General features: G+C 44.9%; 1 protein-coding gene across 4 annotated transcripts in view; it reads right to left on the reverse strand.

Annotated features, from left to right (window-relative positions):
• Positions 1–2,003: 2,003 nt before the first annotated feature.
• pdhx (pyruvate dehydrogenase complex component X) overlaps positions 2,004–13,216 on the reverse strand; it is a 30,332-nt gene continuing 19,119 nt past the window's right edge. For 2 of the 4 annotated variants that reach the window (XR_013815957.1, XR_013815958.1), the window contains exons 8-11: positions 11,618–11,676; positions 3,002–6,039; positions 2,607–2,671; positions 2,004–2,525 (exon numbers count right to left, since the gene is read on the reverse strand). Coding sequence is in view for 2 of the 4 variants with exons in the window: in XM_079809170.1 (XP_079665296.1) it covers positions 2,276–2,525; positions 2,607–2,671; positions 5,881–6,039; positions 11,618–11,676 (533 nt within the window). In the remaining 2 variants the exon portion in view is untranslated. The remainder of the gene's footprint in view (positions 2,526–2,606; positions 2,672–3,001; positions 6,040–11,617; positions 11,677–13,216) is intronic. The other 2 variants (XM_079809170.1, XM_079809169.1) reach the window with 1 other exon arrangement.

Below are 13,216 nucleotides of genomic sequence, written 5' to 3' on the forward strand. Positions count from 1 at the left end.
GCGAGAGAGACTAACTTATATTTAGACTGCAGATTATCCATACATACATAGGTATCGGAAAATTAAGCCTACAGGTTTACGTACCTTTATCTTCTTGCTTCTTTTCTTCTTCCAGCCTCTTCTTTTGTCGTTTTTCATGGCCAGAAAGATATTTTCGTTTCTTGTTGTCAGACATCGTCGACGTCGGAGTCACTGACTGACAGGTGACGAGTGACATGATGTGACTGACATCACAGGGTCAGTCAGTGGTCAAGATTAGCGGGGAACTCGCCATAATAAAGAACTAAATAAATAACAACTGTGCTTATCATGATGCCTGATAAAGAGCACTGTAGGCCAATTTCTTTCTTTCTTTTTATTTATTTATTTTATGTTACTTTTGATGTATGATTTTTTTTTCAGCAATGACTCTAGGGGGCCCTCTGCTGGCCACGGGGCCCTTTGCAATTGCAAGGTTCGCTTAGTGGCTGGGCCGGCTCTGCTTCGGTCTCCCCCGAGAAACCCTGAAACCAACACTTTTCCAGCTGACGAAATGAGCGGTGATCAGGTGAGTTTCTGTATAATAACCCTTTTTGAGATGTTCTTTTGCTAATTGTTCATTACATATCTAAACAACAAGCCACGTTAGCACTTATTAGCAACCCATTATCTGTATATAGGCTATAGTCCTGCCATCATAGGTTGCTTTTTACATTGTGTCTACACTGCATGCGAGCGACGCATTGCAAACTATAGTGAATGTGAACTTGCATATGACATATGCAGTCCCCAAATTATTATTTTGGACAGAAAAATTAAATCCACTTTTAAATTAGATTAAAATGTTCCTATTAAGTTATTATAGAGAACAACAAACTTGTTCAGTGTAGACCAGGGTTATTCAAATCTTGCCCTGGAGGGCAAATGCACTGCAGATTTTAGCTCTAACCCTAATCAAACACACCTGAACATGCTAAACAAGGTCTTCCGGATCATTAGGAAATCACAGGTAGGTGAGTTTGAATAATCATTTTAATCTAATTTAAAAGTGGATTTAATTTTTCTGTCCAAAATAATAATTTGGGGACTGCATATGTCATATGCAAGATCATATTCACTATAGTTTGCAATGCGTCGCTCGCATGCAGTGTAGACACGATGTAAAAAGCAACCTATGATGGCAGGACTATAGCCTATATACAGATAATGGGTTGCTAATAAGTGCTAACGTGGCTTGTTGTTTAGATATGTAATGAACAATTAGCAAAAGAACTCAAAAAGGGTTATTATACAGAAACTCACCTGATCACCGCTCATTTCGTCAGCTGGAAAAGTGTTGGTTTCAGGGTTTCTCGGGGGAGACCGAAGTGTAAATTGACCCAAAGCGCCATCTGCTGTTTTGGAAGAGGAAGTTGCTCTACATTTGTGAGAAAATCTGCGCGAGTCTTGTAACAGACAGATATTGCATTTGTATGGACTAGATTTGTTCAAAGGTTACATGTAATTTGTAGGATGGTTTGTATTTATTTGTGAGATATGATGTGTGCTCACTCATTTATTATTTGCAAAACACAACACATATGTTTGTTACTCCTCTGCGTTCTCGCTCAAACTGACTTTGTATTTGCACATCACTTTCTATTTGTTTGCAAGTCGAGATTTCCTTTGCGAAGCAGATAGTGTTTGTTTGCAAAATGCTGGATTTGTTTGTTTAATTATGGCACAAATTTTATTCCATATAAATGTTGTTGCAACCGTTTATGAATAAATGAAAATGCATTTTTCAATTAAAGAGAACTTAGAGGATTGCTTTGGGTGCTTGAGACTTTCATTTTGCGTTTCGATGACGAGGTTAAGACGCTACACGTTACTTCGGCCAGTTAATATATAATATTATTAATTCGATTTTAATTAGTAATACATCAATAAATACTCTCTGGAGAGAGTCATGTGATCAGTAATATGAAGATGAACGAAACACAATCACTCAAAGGTCAGAGGTCAGGAACGAGAGGATTCAGACACATGTGAAGGGTTGAGTTTATTGAGTTATTTGGTAATCCAAAAAAGATAGACAGATCGTCCCATGACTCAATGGCTTTGCTGTAACACGTAGTGTGTGTGTGTGTGTGTGTGTGTGTGTGTAAAGGTGCTTAAACATTGAGATCATCAGTGGGTTTCCCTTCACCAGCACTGACCGCTTCTCTCACACATTGACCTTGAACTTCAGTGTTTCTCTCTCTATGTACATCTGAATGAATAAATATAAGCGAAGGCCCATAATTGCGGGCGGTTTCTAGGGCCGGCCGGCGCGCTGAGGCTGCTCGAGGTGCGAGCGAAAGCTCTGCAGGAAGCGCGAGGCCAGCTGGTCGTCCACCAGGCGTCCGTCGCTGGACAGAGTGACCGTCATGAGCTGCTGTGTCTGCAGGAGGCCGTCCGTCAGCCGAAGCTCCGCCCTCGAGCCGCCCACCGCCAGGATGCAGGCTTGAGGAGGATTGATCACCGCGCTGAACTCGCTGATGCCGAACATGCCCAGGTTAGAGATGCTGCAACACACCAGACGCCTCAGGTTACAGGTCAGAAGGAGATCAGAGTCAACCAATCACAGCCCTGGACACCACATTCACCTGAACGAGCCGCCCTGATACTCCTCTGGTAACAGCTTCCCGTCCCGCGCTTTCTGTGCCAGAGCCTGAGGGAGAGAAGAAGAGGAAGAGTCATCATCATCTTCATCAGGCCCTCCAGATCAACAACACTAACTGAGACATCAGACCATCAGCTGGAGTGTTTTCATATCTACATCCTCTTCTAAATGTGTGCGGATGTTCACTGACATCTGAGAGTATATCAGAGCCCGGTTGCATAAAGCACCTTAAAGCTACACTGTGTAACTTTTTTAGTTTATTCTTAGCTAAAAACACTTAGTTCTTTCAAAATTATATGGGCTCATTAATGTATATTTACTTCTTTCAAGTAATAAAGTATTCTGGTAAGTTTATAATATGTCATTGTAAACACATACGGGTGAGGGTTTGAATGCGGGTCGCCATGTTGATCCTCCATCTTGAAAGTACATTAGCCAAAGAGGGACATTCCCGTAAATTCAAGCTTCGCCTTTGGCGTTTTAACACTCGATGGCTCCGTGACGAATGTGGACGAGGTCGAACTGGAAGACATGTTAATCTTGGACTAAATCAGCCACCGTAGGAGTTAAAACGAAATCAGAATTGAGAGGAACAGAAACTAATATTCACTGGATGGTCATATACAAGTTCACCACTAGATGGGGGAAAATATCACACAGTGCAGCTTTAAGTGTAGTTTTCCCTTAAGTTGGCCCTTATGTTTCTCTTAAGGTTTTTTTTCTGCAACACCCTTAGGTTTAAGTGTTACTTTAAGTGAAACATCATGAACTCTGAGAATTCCCCTTAAATGCTGTTTTTTCACTTCAGTGTTCCCTTAAAAAGCGTTAAGTGTTGCATAAAACCCCTTAACGCTCATTTCCCAAAGTATAACTCAAGGTCTGGAAATCGTAACCTTAAGAGTAACGTGGACAAAAATAAGACGACATGGCTGAACTTATGAACCAGCTGAAGATCATTATGAGCCAAGAAGAGTTTTTAGGGATATGGAGAACCCTCTGGACCATCTTAGCGATGAAAGAACCGATTTAACCATCACACATCTCAACCACTGACACTGAACACTTGCAGTCATGCGGACATTTCTGAACGAGATGAAGAAAAACTCACAGAATTAAAGAAGTCGTTTGACGTTATAACAAGTCATTAATGTCTCTATGTTTCATATAATAGAACCGAAGCTATAGATTGTGAATTTAAACATGTCTGGTTTAGCAGCGGCAGAAGTCAGGAGGACTAGCCGAGGTGAGGCTGTTCCAGGCGGATCTCACAGCATCTTTAAATAGGCGCTATCTTTACAAATAAACCACCGATTTGAGCTTTAAACTACTACATTCTCCACTGAACAACTCTTAAAACTACATTTCGTGACACAATAACAGTAGTATTCTTCAATTTCGCGGCCGCAAAACCACTATGAACAGCACAAAAGGACGCGCGTCAGTTTCTCTTCAAACTCTTGCTTTATACGCGTGTCCATCTCGCTTTGGACGTGCGAATGCATTCAAAGTTCAAGAGTCAAACTAGACGTGAATTTGCCGCTCTACTCACGTTTGGTGTGAACGCAGCATTAGTGTTCGTGTTTTGCGTATCTATGGCAACAAGACTTCATAACGTGAATCCAGGATCGCTGTCGTCAAACACTTCAATGTTTCCCTAAGAGAAGCGTTTAAGAGATGATATGCAACACCCTTGAGTTATTCTCTTAGGTAATGCCTGGCTCACACTACAGGAGTTTTACTACCTAGTATTCGCACGGGATTAGTATTATCTGGGCACCTCGTGTGATTTCGAAATCACTCCCCACATCTGAGTTTTGCGTGGCGCATTCGCATATCCCGTATAAGCCAGCCTGTGATTTTACTCGAATTTACTATCTCCCGGATATGATGTCAAGACTTAATGTTTTTTCGTTATAGATATAGCTGTATGAAATTATAAACAGACGTATCGATATCATTTTGATTGTTTTATAGTAATAAAAAAAATAATTTCGTTCAGTTAGAGAACAGACGCTACAATTAAAAACTGAACTGAACAATAATAACAATATAGCTACGACGGAAGATTCAGTTTCAAAGCTAATGTAAAAGTGCCCATTTAAGCGAGTTGTCATTGTACTGTTCTGTTTTTGTGTTTTTCATTAACAATAATATTAAACACACCATTCAAGCAATTACTCCCAAATTGGTGCTCATTCTAAAGTGAAAGTATAATCCGCGCGGCCGCACAGGAACTCATAACGGTGCGCATTATATGCAGCCGAGCTCCATTCCTCGTGAAAGATAAAGATAGAAATGCGCACAGGAAACAAACACCTTGCAAACATTATATACGATCCGCCTAATCCCGGCCAAATAGATGCCGATTCACACGGGACTAATGTTATCACAGGCCGGTGTTTTGGCGGAATATGGAAGGTCATTTGCGGGGGAATTTTTACTTTACATATTACAGACATGGCCGATTCGCACGTGATTAAGATCACAGACATTCTCTGTAATTATTACAAATCACCAGAGCTCCCCACATATACTAATCCTGTGCCAATAGGGCTATAGTGTGCTAGAATGTTCACCGTTATAATATTGCCTGCCTAGTTCAAAAGCGACAGTGTCACCTTTTACAGTGTAGATTTGTGCTGTAATATGAAAATACAATTGGTGCTAGTATAGTATGCATTATGAAATGTCTCTACTTATAAGAAACAATGGTTTGCAGCTTTCTCTCTCACACACAGCGCGCACGCGCGCACATACACACACACACACACACACACACAGCGCGCACGCGCGCACATACACACACACACACAGAGCGTGCGCACATACATAGTTGTAGACTTGTTTCCTATTGGCTATTGTGACAGTACTGACGTTATTACAATCTTGCTCATCCCGATAAATATCAAACATGTTGGACATGATCGGGGCGAGCCCGATTTGTGTGAGAGCAGATCGAGAGGGGCAAGATTTGATCTGTGAACGTCTCACATTACCAGATAATCTGCGCCGAACATCGGAACCGATCGAGGTCGTGGACAAGATTTTATCTCTGAATCTCGTAAATCGGCCTAAAACTCCTGTAGTGTGAGCCAGCCATAAGGGGAAATCGCCCCTTCAGTTCATACGTGAGGGAAAAACTGAAGGTGCTTTATGCAGCCGGGCACTGAGCTTCAGATGCACCATGGGTAATGTGATGGAGCTCAGTCATGCACTCAGAGCTGGCGTTGGGACTGTGTGAAGGCTGATGGCGTGACCTTTGCGGTGCTGGAGATCTCCTGCAGCCCTTTGTCTGCAGCGTCTCTGATGATGGGGGTCATGAGGCCGCGCGGGGTTGCCACGGCGACGGAGATGTGGATGGAGTCCAGAGCCCGCGGCCCCTCGGCCGACCACATGACGTTCACCTCTGGCATCTCCTGCAGGACGACAGCATTACTCACACACACTCGGCAACACACACTCGGCAACACACACTCGGCAACACACACTCGGCAACACACACCGTGATCATCTGTCTCTACACTCATCAACACACACTCATCAACACACACTCATCAACACACACTCGGCAACACACACTCGGCAACACACACTCGGCAACACACACTCGGCAACACACACTCGGCAACACACACTCGGCAACACACACTCGGCAACACACACTCGGCAACACACACTCGGCAACACACACTCGGCAACACACACTCGGCAACACACACTCGGCAACACACACTCGGCAACACACACTCGGCAACACACACTCGGCAACACACACTCGGCAACACACACTCGGCAACACACACTCGGCAACACACACTCGGCAACACACACCGTGATCATCTGTCTCTACACTCATCAACACACACTCATCAACACACACTCGGCAACACACACTCGGCAACACACACCGTGATCATCTGTCTCTACACTCATCAACACACACTCATCAACACACACTCATCAACACACACTCGGCAACACACACTCGGCAACACACACTCGGCAACACACACTCGGCAACACACACTCGGCAACACACACTCGGCAACACACACTCGGCAACACACACTCGGCAACACACACTCGGCAACACACACTCGGCAACACACACTCGGCAACACACACTCGGCAACACACACTCGGCAACACACACTCGGCAACACACACTCGGCAACACACACTCGGCAACACACACTCGGCAACACACACTCGGCAACACACACTCGGCAACACACACTCGGCAACACACACCGTGATCATCTGTCTCTACACTCATCAACACACACTCATCAACACACACTCGGCAACACACACCGTGATCATCTGTCTCTACACTCATCAACACACACTCATCAACACACACTCATCAACACACACTCATCAACACACACTCATCAACACACACCGTGATCATCTGTCTCTACACTCATCAACACACACTCATCAACACACACTCATCAACACACACCGTGATCATCTGTCTCTACACTCATCAACACACACTCATCAACACACACCGTGATCATCTGTCTCTACACTCATCAACACACACTCGGCAACACACACCGTGATCATCTGTCTCTACACTCATCAACACACACTCGGCAACACACACCGTGATCATCTGTCTCTACACTCATCAACACACACTCGGCAACACACACCGTGATCATCTGTCTCTACACTCATCAACACACACTCGGCAACACACACCGTGATCATCTGTCTCTACACTCATCAACACACACTCATCAACACACACCGTGATCATCTGTCTCTACACTCATCAACACACACTCGGCAACACACACCGTGATCATCTGTCTCTACACTCATCAACACACACTCGGCAACACACACTCGGCAACACACACTCGGCAACACACACTCGGCAACACACACTCGGCAACACACACCGTGATCATCTGTCTCTACACTCATCAACACACACTCAGCAACACACACCGTGATCATCTGTCTCTACACTCATCAACACACACTCGGCAACACACACTCGGCAACACACACTCGGCAACACACACTCGGCAACACACACTCGGCAACACACACTCGGCAACACACACTCGGCAACACACACTCGGCAACACACACCGTGATCATCTGTCTCTACACTCATCAACACACACTCGGCAACACACACTCGGCAACACACACTCGGCAACACACACTCGGCAACACACACTCGGCAACACACACTCGGCAACACACACCGTGATCATCTGTCTCTACACTCATCAACACACACTCATCAACACACACTCGGCAACACACACTCGGCAACACACACTCGGCAACACACACTCGGCAACACACACTCGGCAACACACACTCGGCAACACACACTCGGCAACACACACCGTGATCATCTGTCTCTACACTCATCAACACACACTCATCAACACACACTCGGCAACACACACCGTGATCATCTGTCTCTACACTCATCAACACACACTCGGCAACACACACTCGGCAACACACACTCGGCAACACACACCGTGATCATCTGTCTCTACACTCATCAACACACACTCATCAACACACACTCGGCAACACACACTCGGCAACACACACTCGGCAACACACACTCGGCAACACACACTCGGCAACACACACTAGGCAACACACACCGTGATCATCTGTCTCTACACTCATCAACACACACTCATCAACACACACTCGGCAACACACACTCATCAACACACACCGTGATCATCTGTCTCTACACTCATCAACACGCACTCATCAACACACACTCGGCAACACGCACTCGGCAACACACACTCATCAACACACACCGTGATCATCTGTCTCTACACTCATCAACACGCACTCATCAACACACACTCGGCAACACACACTCGGCAACACACACTCGGCAACACACACCGTGATCATCTGTCTCTACACTCATCAACACACACTCATCAACACACACTCGGCAACACACACTCGGCAACACACACTCGGCAACACACACTCGGCAACACACACTCGGCAACACACACCGTGATCATCTGTCTCTACACTCATCAACACACACTCAGCAACACACACCGTGATCATCTGTCTCTACACTCATCAACACACACTCGGCAACACACACTCGGCAACACACACTCGGCAACACACACTCGGCAACACACACTCGGCAACACACACTCGGCAACACACACTCGGCAACACACACCGTGATCATCTGTCTCTACACTCATCAACACACACTCGGCAACACACACTCGGCAACACACACTCGGCAACACACACTCGGCAACACACACTCGGCAACACACACTCGGCAACACACACCGTGATCATCTGTCTCTACACTCATCAACACACACTCATCAACACACACTCGGCAACACACACTCGGCAACACACACTCGGCAACACACACTCGGCAACACACACTCGGCAACACACACTCGGCAACACACACTCGGCAACACACACTCGGCAACACACACCGTGATCATCTGTCTCTACACTCATCAACACACACTCATCAACACACACTCGGCAACACACACCGTGATCATCTGTCTCTACACTCATCAACACACACTCGGCAACACACACTCGGCAACACACACTCGGCAACACACACCGTGATCATCTGTCTCTACACTCATCAACACACACTCATCAACACACACTCGGCAACACACACTCGGCAACACACACTCGGCAACACACACTCGGCAACACACACTCGGCAACACACACTCGGCAACACACACTCGGCAACACACACCGTGATCATCTGTCTCTACACTCATCAACACACACTCATCAACACACACTCGGCAACACACACTCATCAACACACACCGTGATCATCTGTCTCTACACTCATCAACACGCACTCATCAACACACACTCGGCAACACACACTCGGCAACACACACTCATCAACACACACCGTGATCATCTGTCTCTACACTCATCAACACGCACTCATCAACACACACTCGGCAACACACACTCGGCAACACACACTCGGCAACACACACCGTGATCATCTGTCTCTACACTCATCAACACACACTCATCAACACACACTCGGCAACACACACTCGGCAACACACACTCGGCAACACACACCGTGATCATCTGTCTCTACACTCATCAACACACACTCGGCAACACACACTCATCAACACACACCGTGATCATCTGTCTCTACACTCATCAACACACACTCATCAACACACACTCGGCAACACACACTCGGCAACACACACTCGGCAACACACACTCGGCAACACACACTCGGCAACACACACCGTGATCATCTGTCTCTACACTCATCAACACACACTCATCAACACACACTCATCAACACACACTCATCAACACACACCGTGATCATCTGTCTCTACACTCATCAACACACACTCGGCAACACACACTCATCAACACACACTCATCAACACACACTCATCAACACACACTCATCAACACACACTCATCAACACACACCGTGATCATCTGTCTCTACACTCATCAACACACACTCGGCAACACACACTCATCAACACACACTCATCAACACACACCGTGATCATCTGTCTCTACACTCATCAACACACACTCATCAACACACACTCATCAACACACACCGTGATCATCTGTCTCTACACTCATCAACACACACTCATCAACACACACCGTGATCATCTGTCTCTACACTCATCAACACACACTCATCAACACACACCGTGATCATCTGTCTCTACACTCATCAACACACACTCATCAACACACACCGTGATCATCTGTCTCTACACTCGGCAACACACACTCGGCAACACACACTCGGCAACACACACTCGGCAACACACACCGTGATCATCTGTCTCTACACTCATCAACACACACTCATCAACACACACTCATCAACACACACCGTGATCATCTGTCTCTACACTCATCAACACACACTCATCAACACACACTCGGCAACACACACCGTGATCATCTGTCTCTACACTCATCAACACACACTCATCAACACACACTCATCAACACACACCGTGATCATCTGTCTCTACACTCATCAACACGCACTCATCAACACACACTCGGCAACACACACCGTGATCATCTGTCTCTACACTCATCAACACACACTCGGCAACACACACCGTGATCATCTGTCTCTACACTCATCAACACACACTCATCAACACACACTCATCAACACACACCGTGATCATCTGTCTCTACACTCATCAACACACACTCATCAACACACACTCATCAACACACACCGTGATCATCTGTCTCTACACTCATCAACACACACTCATCAACACACACTCATCAACACACACCGTGATCATCTGTCTCTACACTCATCAACACACACTCATCAACACACACTCGGCAACACACACCGTGATCATCTGTCTCTACACTCATCAACACACACTCATCAACACACACTCATCAACACACACCGTGATCATCTGTCTCTACACTCATCAACACACACTCGGCAACACACACTCGGCAACACACACTCATCAACACACACCGTGATCATCTGTCTCTACACTCATCAACACACACTCGGCAACACACACCGTGATCATCTGTCTCTACACTCATCAACACACACTCATCAACACACACCGTGATCATCTGTCTCTACACTCATCAACACACACTCATCAACACACACCGTGATCATCTGTCTCTACACTCATCAACACACACTCAGCAACACACACCGTGATCATCTGTCTCTACACTCATCAACACGCACTCATCAACACACACTCGGCAACACACACTCGGCAACACACACCGTGATCATCTGTCTCTACACTCAGATAACACACATACATCATACACTATTAGCTAAAGAGGGTCTGACACAACAACACCTGATGACAGCTGATTTAAACCACACACACACACACACACACACACACACACACACTGATTGAATGTGAGCTGACTTACTCTGAGAGAGGCAGCAACGGCTTTGATGATGAAGTCATTGACGGACACCTTGATGTTCTCTAAACACACACACACAGATGAGAACATGACATCCTGCCGCTATCACTCATCATCAGTTCATCATCACTGGGTCTTTATGAATATTCATGCACGTGTGTATAAAGCAGACATCATGAGCGCTCAGTGGTGTGTTCAGTCCATTAAACCCTGACCCTGGCAGGGCTCCACATTCAGCCAGTTCATCTGTCATTCACTTGTCCGGAAAAAAATAAATCGATTTTTGTGTGTGTTGTAAATAAAATGTATCCTGAAGCAATATTCTCACCGGTGTTCAGTCAGCTTTGACATATTTTAAATCTGCATATTTGTGATATTTTTACCTTTTATAAAGGGCATTTTTCCATAATCTTGTTAAATATAGGCTATGGTTCAGCTTTCAGTTTATATTCTTAAATTTGATCTATAAATTAAACAAGAAGCATCAAATTAATAATTTACACTGAAAAATTACAACTGCATTAAATAATGTTACGAGATTATTTTAAATATTTTTTGAATATACAAGTAAGAAAAGAATGTTTAAACATGAAACTAAACCACCAGTAGGTGGCGCAGGTCTGAACGAGCGAGTCATTGAGTCGATTCATTCAAACGGCTGATTCATTCAAGAACGAGTCAGTCGTTTATGAACAGATCATTGAATCTTTGATTCAACTGATTCATTCGCAGCTGAATCATTCAGTAACACACACTGTTGCTCTGAGACGGGTTATGGTTCTGCTGTGATCTTTGTTTGGAACTATTTTCGCTGCTGAAATAGAACAAAAACACTCAATATTGCATCTGAAGTGTAAGTGACTTATATTAATAATTGTTTATGGAATTGGCGTATGAAATCAGTGTCAGTTTCAGTCGTGATGGTATTCAGGAAAACAGACATTGCACCTGTATCACCTGTTATAAACAGTGTTGCCACAGTTACTTCGAAAACGTTTTTTTTTTTTTTATCAACATATCAAGTATTATAACGGGAATATATCATATGGAGTGAGCTTTACCGTGAAGCTGACTGGAACCGGGACGCGACGCGCAGTTTTGCTGAACGGAGAATGACAGAGCAGCGGAGGAAAGACATTCAGCTATGGAATGGCTTTAGATGACTTTGTAGGCTACTAGCAAATAATAATATGCAAATAATGATTTCTGAAGGATAATGTGACAATATATATTTCTGATGATTATTTAATTATCACGACATGGCTAATCTGAGCAAGTGACTGCCTGTCTTGAGTTTTTTCGACTGACGGAGGCGACCGCCTCGTAATTCTCCATGCAGGAAAACCCCTGCTGAGACTCAACAAGAAAGCAAAAATATATTTTTAGTAAGGAAAATGACAAAAATAGTAACGCACAGTGACTTGGATAAGTTACTTTAATCTGATTACTGGTTTGGAAATAGTAACGCGTTAGATTACTCATTACTGGAAAAAAGTAGTCAGATTAGAGTAACGTGTTACTGGCATTACTGGTTATAGATATAAATAAACTCCGCATGTCCAGATGTATGCAGTGTGAGTTTCTCTGTGTGAGCGCCACTCA

The sequence above is a fragment of the Gobio gobio genome, assembly GCF_949357685.1.
Source record: "Gobio gobio genome assembly, chromosome: 25".
Lineage (NCBI taxonomy): Eukaryota > Metazoa > Chordata > Actinopteri > Cypriniformes > Gobionidae > Gobio > Gobio gobio.